General features: G+C 46.6%; 1 protein-coding gene across 1 annotated transcript in view; it reads left to right on the forward strand.

Moving 5' to 3' along the window:
- The window catches only part of IL16 (interleukin 16), a 471,977-nt gene that overhangs the window by 111,133 nt on the left and 345,324 nt on the right, over positions 1-15,520 (forward strand). The window contains exon 3 of the mRNA XM_086958218.1: positions 15,342-15,447. Within this exon, the coding sequence (XP_086814344.1) occupies positions 15,342-15,447 (106 nt within the window). The remainder of the gene's footprint in view (positions 1-15,341; positions 15,448-15,520) is intronic.

Genomic DNA, 15,520 nt, shown 5'->3' on the forward strand with positions numbered 1-15,520 from the left:
GAGTCTGGAGCCCTAGGCCCAGATGCTGTACAAAATATGGTTACAGACACATCCTGTAGGGTACTGTAACTGGCCAAGGCACGTACGCCCGGCCCCTTTTATTAACAAGGTCACCTGACCGGTGATGCCTGTGATGGGTGGGTGAATAGTGTGGGTCACAAGCAGGCAGGTTCTGTGTCTTCCACTGATGGTCTTTGGGTGACCAGTCTTCGACTGTGACCTACATGCTTCCCATGCCTGTTGTGGAGCTGCTGCCGACGCATCTCTCCTATTCGGATTCCCCTCTCACAGGAACCCCGTCAAGGCCCTTGCTCCTGGATTGCCACATGACCAAGTGGGCTGTGCGGGCCTTTTGCAGGCTGCACTGAGGGGTCGCTGCAGAACCCCCAACAGGGCCACAGCCAAGTCTTGTGTAACCCCGAGGGTGGATATTCCAATGGTCGGGTATGCTCTACTTCGGCAGGCTTCAGGTTGACAGGGGCACACAGAAGGTTCCTGGGTGGCTGGCCTCGTTGAACGGAGGTTGTCTGGAATGTTGGGATCCACTCTGATGGTGTGATGCTCATTTAACGTCCTTGATGATGATGCACCTAGATGACGATGACAAACAGTGATTTTCCTTCAGTTGGGCAACACGCACCGATCTCTTGCCTTGGGTGACCTCGTGGAGTGAGGAGGACTGGAGGGACTTCGTGGCCACTTGCAGTTGTCTTCCAGCGGGTGCACTTGCTTGGCGTGGTGCTATCGATACCAAGCAGCCGGTGACAGGTGAGAGGACAGTCGAACTGCGAAGCATGGGGCCTGGATGCAGACCGCAATTGCTAGCGGCTTACGGTTGTTCCTCCCACAAAGCTGTCTCCAGTGACGTCTCTGCACCCTGGTGACTGGCTTGTGCTGATGAACACCATCTCCAGTGCTGGCACGAGTCCTCTGTCCTGTCGCTCTTCTCTGTTCCATCTTGCGCGCCTGTGGTGGTTGTCTGCCCTGTGGCGTTGTGCCACTGTTCTTTTTTCCTTCACGGAGTGGCGTCCTGCCACATGTCTCATGTTTGCGCCACATGGACATCTCACTGGTCGTATCCGGTTCCTGGGACGGTCTTCTCTCTTCTGCTGACCTGTCGCAGGTCTGTCCTATCAGTAAGACTTGCTTCTTCGTCTTTGGGACCTTTCACGGGCATCATCCCCGCCTCAGGGATCTCGCGGTGCTCCTCTTCTCCTCACTCGAGGGCGTCGTGCTCTTGCCTCGAGGCTGCACCATTGTGGCACTTGATCCTGCCTCCCTTTGGGCATGCTTGGTGGAGTTGGTCACTTCGAGTGACGTGCTCCATGCTGGTGACGCAACTGTGGGTCCGGGCATGTGTTGCCTAATGTCGGAACATACGTCGTGGTGGCAGCTTGCCACGTGGGGTGTGCGACTCTCCTCTTGCCTGTTGTGGATCACTGGAGACTATGTCTTGGAGCAGTGTGATCGAGGACACTTTTTGCTGTCTTTGGCCCACTGTGGGCTTCGCTGGTGCACTGGAGATGTAGAGGCTCTCCATGCTACGTCTAGCAGTGCTTCTCGGTAGAGATATACCTATCTCCTGGGTGCCTTCTTCTGGCACTTGGTGTGCCTGTGTGGTAGCTTGTGGTAGGTTTGGGCTTCTCTAGCTCTGTGCTATGTGGGGGGTTTGGAGTCTCTCCCCTTCAAATACTTGGTAGCGCCCTTGGCTACTCTCTGCTGTGGTGTTGGGGGCCATGCTCAGTCTCTCTTTCACCTTACATTGCACAGGTGGCAGGCAGTGCTCTTCTCTTCCACTCGGAGTTCTGGGATGTGAAAATGTTGAGACCACTCCTACGCGTGTACCTCGTTATGCTGGGCATGGCAGGTGCTTGCGTTTCTGGGTGGGTCACACTTGCCATGTGTTACGGTTTTGGCCATTGCATTGCTGATTGAGTCCGTGCAGTTCTTTTTTTTGTGTTGTGTTAAAATTAGTTGCACCCTATACTTGTGTGCGAGCCTTAGACATTCTTCACAACTTAGCCCCATTACTGGGCATGGGGCCCACCGGTGTCAGCCTTTCTGTGGAGGTATGGGCCTGGATCTTCCAGCCATGATAACTTTTTCCATTCTACCACTGCAGGCATTTCTTTTTGGTGCGGTTGGTTGGTGCAGCTGCAGCATCTCTGGTGGACACTAGATGTCAGAACTCTTTTACAGGTCCTGGCAGTCGTTCCATAGACTGCGGGCCCTGCAGCTCTTGCCTGCAAAGTGGGGAGGCTACATTTGCGGCTACAGCATTCTGTGGAGGTAGGTGGAGCTTTCACCAAACCGGACCGCCGGGCTTTCTTGTCCATTGCCTACAGGTGTCAAACTTACTTGCAAGAGCAGCAGGCACTTGAGACCTCACTTTGAACACTCAAGGCAGATTGCGTGTAAGCATGCGACTGCTTGTGGACACTGCAGGCCCCGTCCTCCGTTGGCTGCAGGGACAGGCAGCATGAGCAAAGGAGGGCCCGCGTGTGTGGGGGGGAGAGAGCACTCGGTCCCGCAGAGAACCAAAGAGCCCCGCGGCTCGTCCTTCCTCTTATTCTTCCTCTGGAGGCAATTTGGGTGGCGCCAGGTGCGGGGCTCTCGACGTTTATGCGGTTGAGGACTCACTTTACCTCAGGGCTCATGAGGAAGTGGTTGTGTGGCGTGCCGCTCCTTCGCTGGGTAAGTTCAGTCCTGCCTCCAGTGATGCATGCAGTTTTGAGTGCTGTGACTGCCGGCATTCTCTGGTGGCTGGGCGCGCGGAGGCCTGCTCTTTTTGTCCGTGCTCTAATGGGTCACAGTAGGGTGGGCTCGCTCTTCACACCTACGCCGATGCTACCGGAGATGGACCAGGGAGCATAGGCTGATATTATATTACCGGGCCACAGTGCCTCTTTACTTCTTCCCCGCTCTGGCAGTCATTATGGGCACCATGGGGTGTTGCAGCATTGCAGAGCTACAACTGCTTCTCTTCATGATGCCGCACCGATTCCCTCGGTAGATGCTGGTCCCTCTGGTAACCTCTCATCCTGTGTTTGGAGCCGCCGTACAGCGGCACTGCGGATGTTGCGGCTGCCTGTGTAAAGCTGCGCTCTCGGTGCAACCTCGGTCCTCTTCCTCACATAGACCACAGGGGTTGGGTTTTACCCTCAGCCGAAACGGCCTGGCAGCGTGTCTTTCGCTGGCCTTAACTCTGGTCGGTAACGCCGCATTCATGTCACCCTGGTGAGTAGTGCCATTTTAGATAACAGTCATGGCAGGCTTCCTTGTCCTGCAGACCATGCTTGATTCCGCGGGCACACTCGTTGTGGTGCACTGCCTTCACCTTCGGGGTGCTTTCTCACTGTACGGTAAAGGCTATGTGTAGGCACTTGTGACAGGTCTCTCCTTCTACCGTTGCATACCGTCCTTACCGGGCGTTTCGGCCTTATCGGAGTCATGGCAGGCGAGTTACTGCAGGGCAGGGAGGCTGGATGTCACTCCTGGGGGTCGTCACCCTGGCAGAAGGCTACCCTTCCCCCACGACAAACCATATGACTGCTGCCAGCTCACACATGGGGGCTGACCCCCTCATTGCCATTGTAGTGGCTGGGGCCATAGGCCCACATGCTGTAGAAATTATGGTACAGACACATCGTGTAGGGTACTGTAACTGGTCCAGGGCACGTGCGCCCGGCCCCTTTTATTAATAGGGTCACCTGACTGGTGACGCCTGTGATGGGTGGGTGTATAGTGTGGGTTACAAGCAGGCGGACCACTAGAGCGTGTCCAGCCGAACACTACATCGCACAGCATTACCAAGAATAAATATATTAATAACAAAGAGCAACAGCTAGCATATGGCACATTGGTCAAACGTGCTGTTTGTAGTCTGTGATAAGGAAAAGATTCTATATTAGAAGTTAAGAATTGATTGACATTGGGAAGGCGCAGATGCTGGCAGTTAAGTAGTTCTTCATAAGCAGGAGCACGATTGACCTGGTAGAATGAAAGAACAGGCTTTTTATAGTATGGCATTGGTGATTCATTACAGACATGAAGGTTATGACAGCGCAGGTAAGTGTACAAGGTAATTTATTTATCATGAATTCATAACAAACATACGCAACCAAATAGGTCTCAGAATGCTGCACGTTAGAAACTTACAGCCTGATTCATCATACTCCCGTTTTGCGAGCCCCTAATAGCGATTCATAGCGAATCGCTATTAAGGACTCGCAAAACGGGATTCATGTAGGAATATGCAAAAAAAATGTGATTCCTTCTAATTCCTTATTTGCGATTAGCAAATTGCTAATCGTAAATAAGGAATAACTCCCCATTCATTCCTATGGGCCAAAAGGCCCATAGGAATGAATGGGGAGTATTCCTTATTTGCGATTAGCAATTAGCTAATCGCAAATAAGATAGCGATTAAAAGGGTGCCAGGGGTGTCCAAAGGACACCCTGTAGCACCCCTTAAATGCTAATATGAACAGGGGTTGCGCACACACATGTCCAAAGGACATGTGTGTGTGCAACATGCAACTCAGAAAAATGCTTTTAAAAGCATTTTTCTGAGTTATCGCTATTTACCACCAGGTTTGACCTCGCGGTAAATAGCGGCCCGAAATTGCGATTTCGCAATTTTTAAATGGATGATGAATTGCATTTAAGGAATCTCAAATAGAGATTCCTTAAATGTAATCCATCGCAAATTTGCGAAAACGCAATTACCGATTTTTGCATTTGGGATGATGAATCCCAAATGCAAAAATCTCACTCGCAAAGGGCCAGATTCTCAGAATCTGGCCCTTTGCGAGCCGAATCGGGCTTCATGAATTAGGCTGAAGGTTCATATTTTTTTGTGTTTCAAATATTTATTAAGGTTTTTCAAAATAAAGAGAAAAATATTGCAGCCATGTAGTACAGACAATATTCATCACGCTCATCAGGTGGTGTTGATTTCCCCACAGAGTACTGAGCGAAGTGTTTATTCATCCCCCATATAGTGGAGGTCCTACTCACAGCCTGGAGTCTGGGGCCGTGCATTGTCACACCTGTAACATTAACGTTAAGAGGCAATCACTGGTGCCCTGATAATATGTGCGATCATCAGGGGCTACAGAAGATCAGTATGAACAGCAAGGAAGAGTAGAGCAGTGAAGTTTATTTATTTATTTTGAAAGTGTTATATAGCGCGAACAAGATCTTTGCAGATATCAGAGCGCTTTACAAAGCGGGGAATACAAACAGGAGAGTGAATAACAGGTCATTAGGTATAGCGTAGTTGTAGGTAATAAGTGGGGTGGGGTAGGTACATGAGGGAGCATAGTAAAACAGGTACATCAATAATGCAAATAGTACAAATAGGTGTGAGCATAGACAGTCAGGTAAATCAATAATACAAATATTACGAATCATCGAAGGGATCGAACAGATAATACAGATCGGTGCAGAGACTTTAAGAATCCACGTTAATAGATCAAGTGTATTTAGCTATGAGGATAGCTTTTACTTCTTTCTTAAAAAGTGCGATGGGGGAGATGAGTCTGGTTTCAGGAGGGAGTGAGTTCCAGATCCTGGGTGCCATTCCTGAGAAGGAGCGGTTATAGGTTTTTTCCTTCCAGAATCTTCGAGGTTTTAGCAGAAGATTGTTTGTGCCTCTAGTGTTTCTAGAACCACCAGAGATTGTCAGCTTCTGGGTGAGGTATCCGGGTGGGCTCAAGTGTATAGCCTTGTGTGTCATGCAGGCGATTTTCAGATGTATTCTGGCTTCAAAAGGCAGCCAGTTCAGAGATTTCAAGTCAGGGGAGATATGCTAGTGTTTTTTTGATCCAATGATGAGTCTCGCTGCAGCATTTAGAGAAACTCTTAGGGGTGCAGTAGTAGTTAGAGGGAGCCCGCAGAGGGCGATGCTGCCGTATTCTATTCGAGGGAGGACTAGTGCTTGTACTGCAGTTTGGAAGTCTTTGGCTGGGAGGAAGGGTTTAAGTTTCCTCAGGGTATTGATTTGGTAGTTCGCTCCTTTGGTTGCCTTGCTGATATGTTGCTGCATGTTGAGGTTATGCCTAAAGATTTTGCTGAGTCCACGATGGTGGGTTGGACATTGAGTGCAGTTAGGTGTTTAAGCCAAATTTGAGAGGTAGAGATCTTCGCGGGAGGTGAGATCAGAAGGAACTCTGTTTTCAGAGCATTGAGTTTGAGATGATTATCTACAAGCCAGGATTGGGTGCTTCTGATCGTTGAGTTCAGGAGTGCAATGTCTTTGGGGGATTGTAATTTGAGATATAGTTAGGTGTCATCGGCGTACATGTGAAAGAGTACACTGGATGCTTGTAGCAAGGTGGTGAGAGGTTCCATAACTAGGTTGAACAAAGTTGGGGATAGAGAGGATCCTTGGGGGACGCCTAACGATACAGGTATTGGCGAGGGGCCAGAGTGGGAGACCAGCCCCTTTCACTGAGGGTGAGGACAAGAGGTGCCAGAGGTCTGAACGTGTGGCTGTAGTAAAGTCGGTTCGGGAACAGCAGAGTAAGAATGGGTAGTAGAGGATAAGTAGGATGAAGCGGGCCAATGCTGGGCGGGGGGATGGACAAGGGGGAAGGGGAGGTAAAAAAAGGAGGGTGCATGCCTGTAGCATTATGAGGGATGAGGTGGAGTGAATTTGGAGCTTTAGGTGCCATAAGTAAAAGTCCAAAGGGAAATCAGAAGGTGTTTCTGGAGTACATCCACCCCCCACCCCGAAGCAGCAGAACTAAGGGTGTCAGTGGTGAGTCATCGCAGACCCTCCTGGTCTATCTCAGCCCACCGTGGTCGATGGGGGATCAGTTTGTCTGAAGGGTTGGTCACTGTAAAAAGCATGCAGGTTGTGCAAGGCCAGTCAAGACTGGTCTGGGTCAAGGAAGGGGGTCCAGAGAGAAGAGAAGAGATCCATGTGGTCCTGGAGGGGGTATATAACTACTCATACGACACCACTGCTGCAAATGTATCTTTTACAAATAAAAATGCATTTACCCTAAAAGTGCAAATGCAAACGAAGAAATAAACAAATATTTATATGCAAACTTTGAGTAACCAATCATACATAAGACATTTTAAGCATTTAAAAGAAATATTAATGTACTGACTTAAGTTAGCTTAACTGGCAATGCCATATTAACTAAAAAAGAATACATTAGCATTGAAAGGCCAGCAGTTCATGTTGAGCTGTTGTTTTGCACAATACTTTTTTCTTTTTTGCTGCAGACTCTGTAACTTTCCAGAAGCCTTCTGCTATTTAGTGAATAGGCATTTGTTTTGCATTAGACAACTGATAGTGAGGTTTTCACTGGGAGGAGAAGAGACAACAGGAAGGATGATTCATGGGAAGAAATGTCTGAACTGAAAAATGTGGACAAAGTGTCTTTTCAAAGACTTGAGTCTATGGCCCATTGTGCAGACGTTAGAAATTTGGGAGTTTACCTATTCCCAGGAGTTTACTAAAATCTTATTGGATGTTATGGATACAGGTTACTATTGTATGAAAGTGCCCCTTTTTGCATGTTTGCCCCTTACTTTTTGCCTAAGTGTTGATGTACTTCGACTGAGTGTGCCCTGGGTTCCTGCCAACCAGGTATTCGGGGCCTATGATGTTTCCCTAAACTGTACTGTTGCAAAACCCAATTGGCAACTCTCTGGCCACCTGTAAGTCCATTGTGAAAGGTACCACAGGTTCCAAGGCCATTATGACCAGAGAAGGCCTCTAAGGGCTGCAGCACTTATTGTACCACCCTTAGAGGCCCAGTACCTTTACACACATACACTGCCATTGCAGGCTGCGTGTTTTGGCGCAGAACCAAGTGAAAAGTCGACATGGCACACATCACTGTGTGCCATGCCTACAACCCACTGCCCTGGCACAGGCAAGCCACCATTCTAGCTGGGTGCACTATACCAGTGGTGCGGGTACAGGTGCATAAGCCCTGTACCGCTACAGTGTCTAAGTCAATTCATAGACATTGTAAGCGCAGTAATGCCATAAAGAGTAAATGGTATGGTTTTTGGCAAACTCCACAGCACCTTAATGACTTTACTGAAAACTTGGAAATTTGGTATCAATCTTCTCAGCACATTAGAACCACATAATGCCAGTGTGGGATTTAATGAAAAATGCACTCAGAAGGCGTCTTAGAGATGCCCCCTGAAAAACGTCCTAACTCTAGTGTCCTAGCTGAGGGGCTGTTCCCCAGCTGCCAACACCAGACATGTTTTTGGACCCCTGGGTCGAGAGCCTGCCGCTCTCGAGGTCCTGAAACAAAGCATATCCTGGGATGAGATGCCAAGCCTCCTCTCCCAGGATGGGCAGTTTCCACGAAGGGGAAGCATCAAAGGACTACCGCCTTTGTGAGCTACCCCAGTCATTACCTGCTCCCAGCAACTGGACCCTACTGGTTCTGAACCCCATGTTGGGTGAGAAAATCGGCGGGAAAACCAAGAGAGGAAGATAGGTGTGCCCACCTTTGTCACCCCTCAGGTGGGGAAGCGGAGGTGAAGCACAACTTTCAGTCCCTGCCATCTTGCAGATGAGGGGACTCAACCAACCTGAGTGAGGCTCATGCCCCACTCCCACTGGAGGGAGGCACAATAGAGCGGGTGCCTACCCCAAGGAAAGAACCCATTGATCCCAACCTATACATACCTGTAATGCCCCTAAATTCAGTATAGAGGGGCAATCCTGATCCCTGCCTCCTCAGACCAGAGCCGGAAAGAAGACGCAAGAATAAGAAGGACCAAATAGCCATGCAGAAGGAAGAAGAGGACACAAACTGACTTGTCCCCAGTCCAAACAGCCTGTCCCGACCTCAGACTTCTCCAACAGAACCTCAGCATGTCCAAAAGTCAGCAATCCTCAAAAACTCGGAGAACCTGCCCTGCCTTTGCAACTAAAAGGGACTTTGTCTCCCATGAGTACCGGACGCGCTCAAAAGTAACTGACTCTGACTCTGGCCGACTCCGTGAGTCTCCACCACTCCGCTACTGGCGCCCTGAGCCTGAGTGACCCAGTACCCTAATAAGATCCCCCCAGTGATCCTAACCTGGATCCCAGTGACCTCTGAACCTCCATAAGCTCCTAAAACAATCCTGCAGCCATCCACTGGAAGATCCCCTCAACCGACCCACGAACTGAGTCCGTAACCGAAGCAGTCCAGAAAGAGCAACCACGACTGTCAGACCAACTCAGTCACTGAACGCTTACGATCACAGGAAGACAACTTCCAAAGCCCCATTCGCCTCAACAGCAGCTCACTGACTCTGAGGGAACTCCGCCCAAATCTGCAGCATCAGCCAGGACCGTATCCTACACCCGGCCGCCCCTGTGCCGCTGGTGGTGTAGTTCTTTTGTTGGTCATTGGGGGTTCAGTGCTGACCTCGAACCCAGGAGGTGTTTGTTCCCCAATATGGTGGCCTGCTTGACGCAGTCCCCCAACCTATGACCGTGCTTAGCCTGTTGGCTAACGTGCGGTCCCTGCACTCTGCACCCAGTCACCTCTGTGCCGCTGGTGGTGCGACTCGAGTACCCATTCAACGAAACCTACCCGTGGACCTGTAAACTCAGTTCTCCCTTTCAGGACTAAATGTGGCTGATGAGTAAGACTGTAAACCTGTATTAAGTTTGCAAAACGCATTGACTCATATTTTCTTTCCGTTAGGAAATGCACCAGCCTAGTATCTAGAGATATATGGCTGCATAGAAAAGTAATTGCAAAATACCTCTAACTGTCTGTGAATACAAAGTATTTGTACTGTAACTCTTTCATTGCATTCAATCTGTAATTAAACTGCATATGCTTGTAAAGTATTTCTGTACTAACCTGTACCAGGCATGGCTTGATTCTACAAAATAAATATAACTAAATAATATTTTTATACAAACTAATTGGTTGGAGTTCATTCCTAGAGTGTGTGAAATCATCACTTGCCTGTGTTGTACAATAAATGCTTAGCACTACCCTCTGATAAGGTCTTACTGCTCTCCCTCACTACCACAAATTAGAGAGTAAGGTACTGTCTACATTAACCTCTACCTACCTTTGGGGATCCACTGGACTCTGTGCACATTATACCTTACTTTGGTATAATATATACAGAACCAGCTTTCTACAACTTTCTAGAATTGTCTGTCCCTGCAACATTCAGCTTTGAAATCGGGCACAGCAGATCTTAATCACCTTGCCATGCAGCTGGCATTGCGATCCTGCTGAAGGATGTGCCACTATTGAAATAAAAATAGGCTTTCTTGCATAAGAGACAGTAGGAGTGAAGACTGCCATGGACTACAGCTTTCTGTGCTGAACAAGAGCAGCAAACAAATGTCTTTCACCATTTTGTGAATGGTTCCTAGCTGCTATGGGCACACAACAACCATTGCACTTTTTCAACTTTGGCAGCAGTTAGAAATATCTAGCACACTTTTTACATGGCTTTAGCATAGGGTATTCTCCATGTGAATTTGTACTAAGGACTTTAAATACTAGGCAAGAACCAGTATGACCTGGGGCACTTATTGGCACATATTGCTATGTGGGCAATAAGTCCATAGACAAAAAAAATATCAAGGGGAAAAAGCGTGATGAAATAGCTGTCTGGGTTGCTCGCAAGACCAACCAGTTGGAAGCGGTATAGCTTCACACATCAGCCCAAGATAAACAACAGTCCAGTGGAGTAAGGCCATTGGAGTGTTTATATCAAGCTTGAAAAAGCACCGCTTAAGAGTTTTAAATCTCCACTGAACGTGGGTGACAAGGTTCGTAATCAAAGACTGTCCCAAATGAAAAGATGCTGAATCGTAATTGCAAAAGAAGTTCACAGTTCTTTTAATAATCCGTTTAAGAGACCAGCCAACGCGTTTCGTTCCGTCAAGCGGAACTTCTTCAGGGCGCAATAGGTGTCGTCACACGTGTATATATATCCAGGCAGAACATCCAGTTAAAGTATATCTGTTCCCTCTATGCAGGTGGTCATGGATAAGGTAGATCCAAGTAAGAGAGGGTATTTTTCTAATGATCTCTCATAAATATTTTTTGGAAGATGTGAGAAAATGGTAACCGCCTTGCTATATAGACGAGCGTACTTCTCACAATGCGAATGGTCCTACTTCTTCTGCCTAGCTTCGTATTTGCTGAATAAGTCGCTTTGAGGTAGAAGCCTTAATAGTATGACGTGCAGATTATGCACCGTTAAGTGGTCCTACTCCTAATTCTCCGGTAGATGCAAATTTCCAGGGTCACTCTGAGGTAGTCACCTGTCAGGCTGGGTCCCGGTACCCCCAGTTGGCGTTTCAAAAATCCACACGGCGTGTGGATTTTCGAAACGCCAACTGGGGGTACAGGGACCCAGCCTGACAGGTGACTACCTCAGAGTGACCCTGGAAATTTGCATCTACCGGAGAATTAGGAGTAGGACCACTTAACGGTGCATAATCTGCACGTCATACTATTAAGGCTTCTACCTCAAAGCGACTTATTCAGCAAATACGAAGCTAGGCAGAGGAAGTGTGGATTTTCGAAACGCCAACTGGGGGAACTGGGACCCAGCCTGACAGGTGACTACCTCAGAGTGACCCTGGAAATTTGCATCTACCGGAGAATTAGGAGTAGGACCACTTAACGGTGCATAATCTGCACATCATACTATTAAGGCTTCTACCTCAAAGCGACTTATTCAGCAAATACGAAGCTAGGCAGAAGAAGTAGGACCATTCGCATTGTGAGAAGTACGCTCGTCTATATAGCAAGGCGGTTACCATTTTCTCACATCTTCCAAAAAATATTTATGAGAGATCATTAGAAAAATACCCTCTCTTACTTGGATCTACCTTATCCATGACCACCTGCATAGAGGGAACAGATATACTTTAACTGGATGTTATGCCTGGATATATATACACGTGTGACGACACCTATTGCGCCCTGAAGAAGTTCCGCTTGACGGAACGAAACGCGTTGGCTGGTCTCTTAAACGGATTATTAAAAGAACTGTGAACTTCTTTTGCAATTACGATTCAGCATCTTTTCATTTGGGACAGTCTTTGATTACGAACCTTGTCACCCACGTTCAGTGGAGATTTAAAACTCTTAAGCGGTGCTTTTTCAAGCTTGATATAAACATTGACTTTTTCCCAAGGCTTTGGGATATACTCTCAGGACAGGGAGTATTTGAAAATTTGCACGCACTTCTAATGGAAATCATATATACGTATTGGTGATATGTGGGTTGGTGCTTTGAGTACATAAGAGTGGTCCACTGTCCAAATTGTGTTGTACTAAGGCCATCGGAGTATTGGCCATTTAGAGTGGGCCTCCAAAATGCCAGTTTTCACTTTCTTTTACTGGCATGAAAAACCTGGTGGTAGTGGGAGCAGACAGTAAACACTTTTACATGACCCTCACACCATGGTAGAACATTCCCATGGTGTAGGGGTCATTAATTAAAAGAAGAAATGAAAAAAATGAAAAATGGCAGACAACTCTAAATTCAGAGTACTTGTACTCTATCCTGGCAATTGTGAGTATTTTACACCATTGCCATGACATTCCATACTCCAAACTCTAAATCAGGCCCTTAATGTCTTCGATACATCCAATAGTAAACTATGATATTACTTAATACAGTCTGAGTCCCCGAGAGGGGAAGCGTCCACATGGTTAAGTCTCATGAGTGAGCAGAGGCTTAATGAACCCTGAGTTTAGGGTTCTTTCACAACTTTCTGGAAATGATGGGAAAATGGTGACAGGAATCAGACCATAATCCTCCAGGAGACAAATGAGTTGGGCTTTTGGAAAACATTTTCCAACAAACGCGAAGTGAGGCAGAAGAGAGAAACATACTTCCTTCCGAAGACACAGAAGGATTAGTTGGTCATTCCTGTGATGTTATGTGTGCAGCAATCACACACTGTGGTCCTCGGGCTTGTTATAGTCTGGGAACATATATAAAACCAGGAAGCAGAAAGCAGAATATTATTACAGCCCGGTATCTTCAACAAAAACTCCCACTGTCCCAATAACATTCATGGTCCAGAATACTCTACCTTTCTAGTTCTCTTCTTAAGTCCTTGTGCAAGCATGGGGAGGTAAGAAGGATCCCACAAAGAATGGAAGTTGGACCATTGCCACTGTGACCCCTGTCAGGAAAATGATGATGCGCTGACTCCCGATTTGTACTGCTGGATTGTTTATGGCATGAGCTCCTTGACTCTCTTCCAGGCCTAGAGGGCAGTGGACTTGTGGGAGAGCCCTGAGGGAGCTGGCCCTGTGGACTTTAGTAAGGCCTCTAAATTACTGATACTGTTGGCTGGTCCTTGGTAGCAGAATGCTCCACACCCCACTTGAAACTGTCTAATAGGACCAGAACATTTTTAATTGATTGGCAAACGCTGGCACTTTCAAAACACGAGCACAACCATGAAATCTGAAAATATGTTCCTTTGCATTGACCCGATGTGAGTAAAATCGATCAAGAGCTGAATTAATCTCCCTCTTTGAATGGGTCCATGTCAGCTGCAAGTGGTGCATGGACCTCTGCATCCTCTGCCATTCACCACCAAGTCCCTGCAAGGAGAGACATACCCAATACGGAACTGGGACCATTGTTTGTTATGTTAGAAGCTCAAAAAGTACAGTTCAAGGCTGGCAGGCGAACCTGCAGGACTCAGTAGCTCAGGGAGAGCAGTTGCATGGCTCTGATAATTGAGAACGTTGGTGGGTGTGAATGGTTTGCCCTGCTGTTTTGTATCGAACAAACAAAGATGCTCCTTAGCTTGTGGAAAAGAGTGCTGTGTGCCCTTTTGGAGGACATGGGCTACTGTAAAGTGCACATCATACCAGAGCAGCTGCTATTGTAAAAGGAAAATAAAGTACAGGAAAACATTTATCTGGTTGCTAGTAGGGGTGTGCACACTTTGCCTGCTTTACTTTCACAAGTCTGACCTTTTGCACTATAATTTAGTGTGAAATGCGTCCTTGCATCAGTTTTTGAAGTGAAGATGCATTTTGCCCAAAAAATAGTGCGAAAACACACCGCACAGCTGCTCATGGTCTGTTTCTGTAAATTTCCTCTAAATTCTTCACTCGATTGGTATATTTGCTCTACATTTCTCAGCGAATGTGGTGTGTAATTTCATGAAATGGTGTAATTCCAGGATTTTGTGTGACAAGCTTAACATGAAATTTCTGAAAATATGCAAATTATGCCAACATAATTCAAATTTCACCCCATGGACTAATTATCAGACAACCATCAGCAGTAAACTCATGCGCTTGCACCAGCAAGCTTAGGCCTGTAGTATTTTGATTCTGGCTATAGTTTGGGATGGTCTCCAGTGGTCTCACATTGTAAGTTACATGTTAACCTAGCCCAATGTTTTTAGGTTTTGATAAATGAAATATTATGTATTTTAGGGAACCTTTATATTAAACTGTTCCTGATTTAGATCTTCCTGAAAGTTGCTTGGTATTCCAGTAGGCACGGTTTCCTAATTGAGAAATGTATCATCAAATATAGAAGGCCTTGATTAGTGATTGTAAACCCCTTGACAAAGTCTTTAGGTCAGTGCTTAATTTGTGAAAAAATTAAGTTAAGTGCCAGGGCTCTCACCAGGAGGCCACTGCAGCTTACACCACACATTGCCCCTGCCATGATACCCATGATAGTACCACCACAACTACTAACCATCACACTCCTACAAGTGTTGCAATTCAGACTATTCATGGCCCCCACAGCTCTACGAATCGCTTAAGCCGCATAATAGTAAATTTTAGCCTATATTGAGTTAATAATTGTGGTTGCCAAGGTTAAGGCTGTCAGTTCACAAATTGCCTTATAGTACCTCCCTAATAATGAATAGACAAGGTTTATGATGTTCATTGCCCCTATAATAAATCAGTAGAGCAGTAGCTGTGCATCCTTGTTATTCTGTGAGACTTCTTTAGGAGGGCTTCAAAACTGCTTATCCTACTAAAATCGTATAATATTTATAATTGTTGGCTCAAACCAACTTCACTATGTCATACAGGTATTTTTTTTTATATCAAACTGTTACATGCATATTTAAATAGTTGAACCACTTACTCATGAATCAAACTCCAGTGGTCTAACTAAGATCCCTCTTTCCCCATCAACTTTATCTGTGCTCCTAGAACATTGTGCTTGCGGCTATATTTGTCATGAACTGCTAATGTAGACTAAACAGTCGAATTATGAAGTAATCCATTCTCATGATTCTCGATTTAGGGTTCTGTTGTGACACGGTTTAAAAAACTAGTAACAGTTTATTTTTTATGTTGAAATGTTTTGGGTATGTTTTGCAGGACCCAGCATCTGAACCCCCGAAAGAAAGACCAAATAAACTACCTCTAAAGAGCTGTTATGTACACACAAAGGCCATCTCACAAAGGACGCGCAGTATTTCAAATAGTAAGTTTTTTTTTCTTCTATGGCATTACAACAAGAATTGCATTCACGGCATGAGCTTACAGGGGCATCTTTA

The sequence above is a fragment of the Lissotriton vulgaris genome, chromosome 2_1, assembly GCF_964263255.1.
Source record: "Lissotriton vulgaris chromosome 2_1, aLisVul1.2, whole genome shotgun sequence".
NCBI classification, from domain to species: domain Eukaryota; kingdom Metazoa; phylum Chordata; class Amphibia; order Caudata; family Salamandridae; genus Lissotriton; species Lissotriton vulgaris.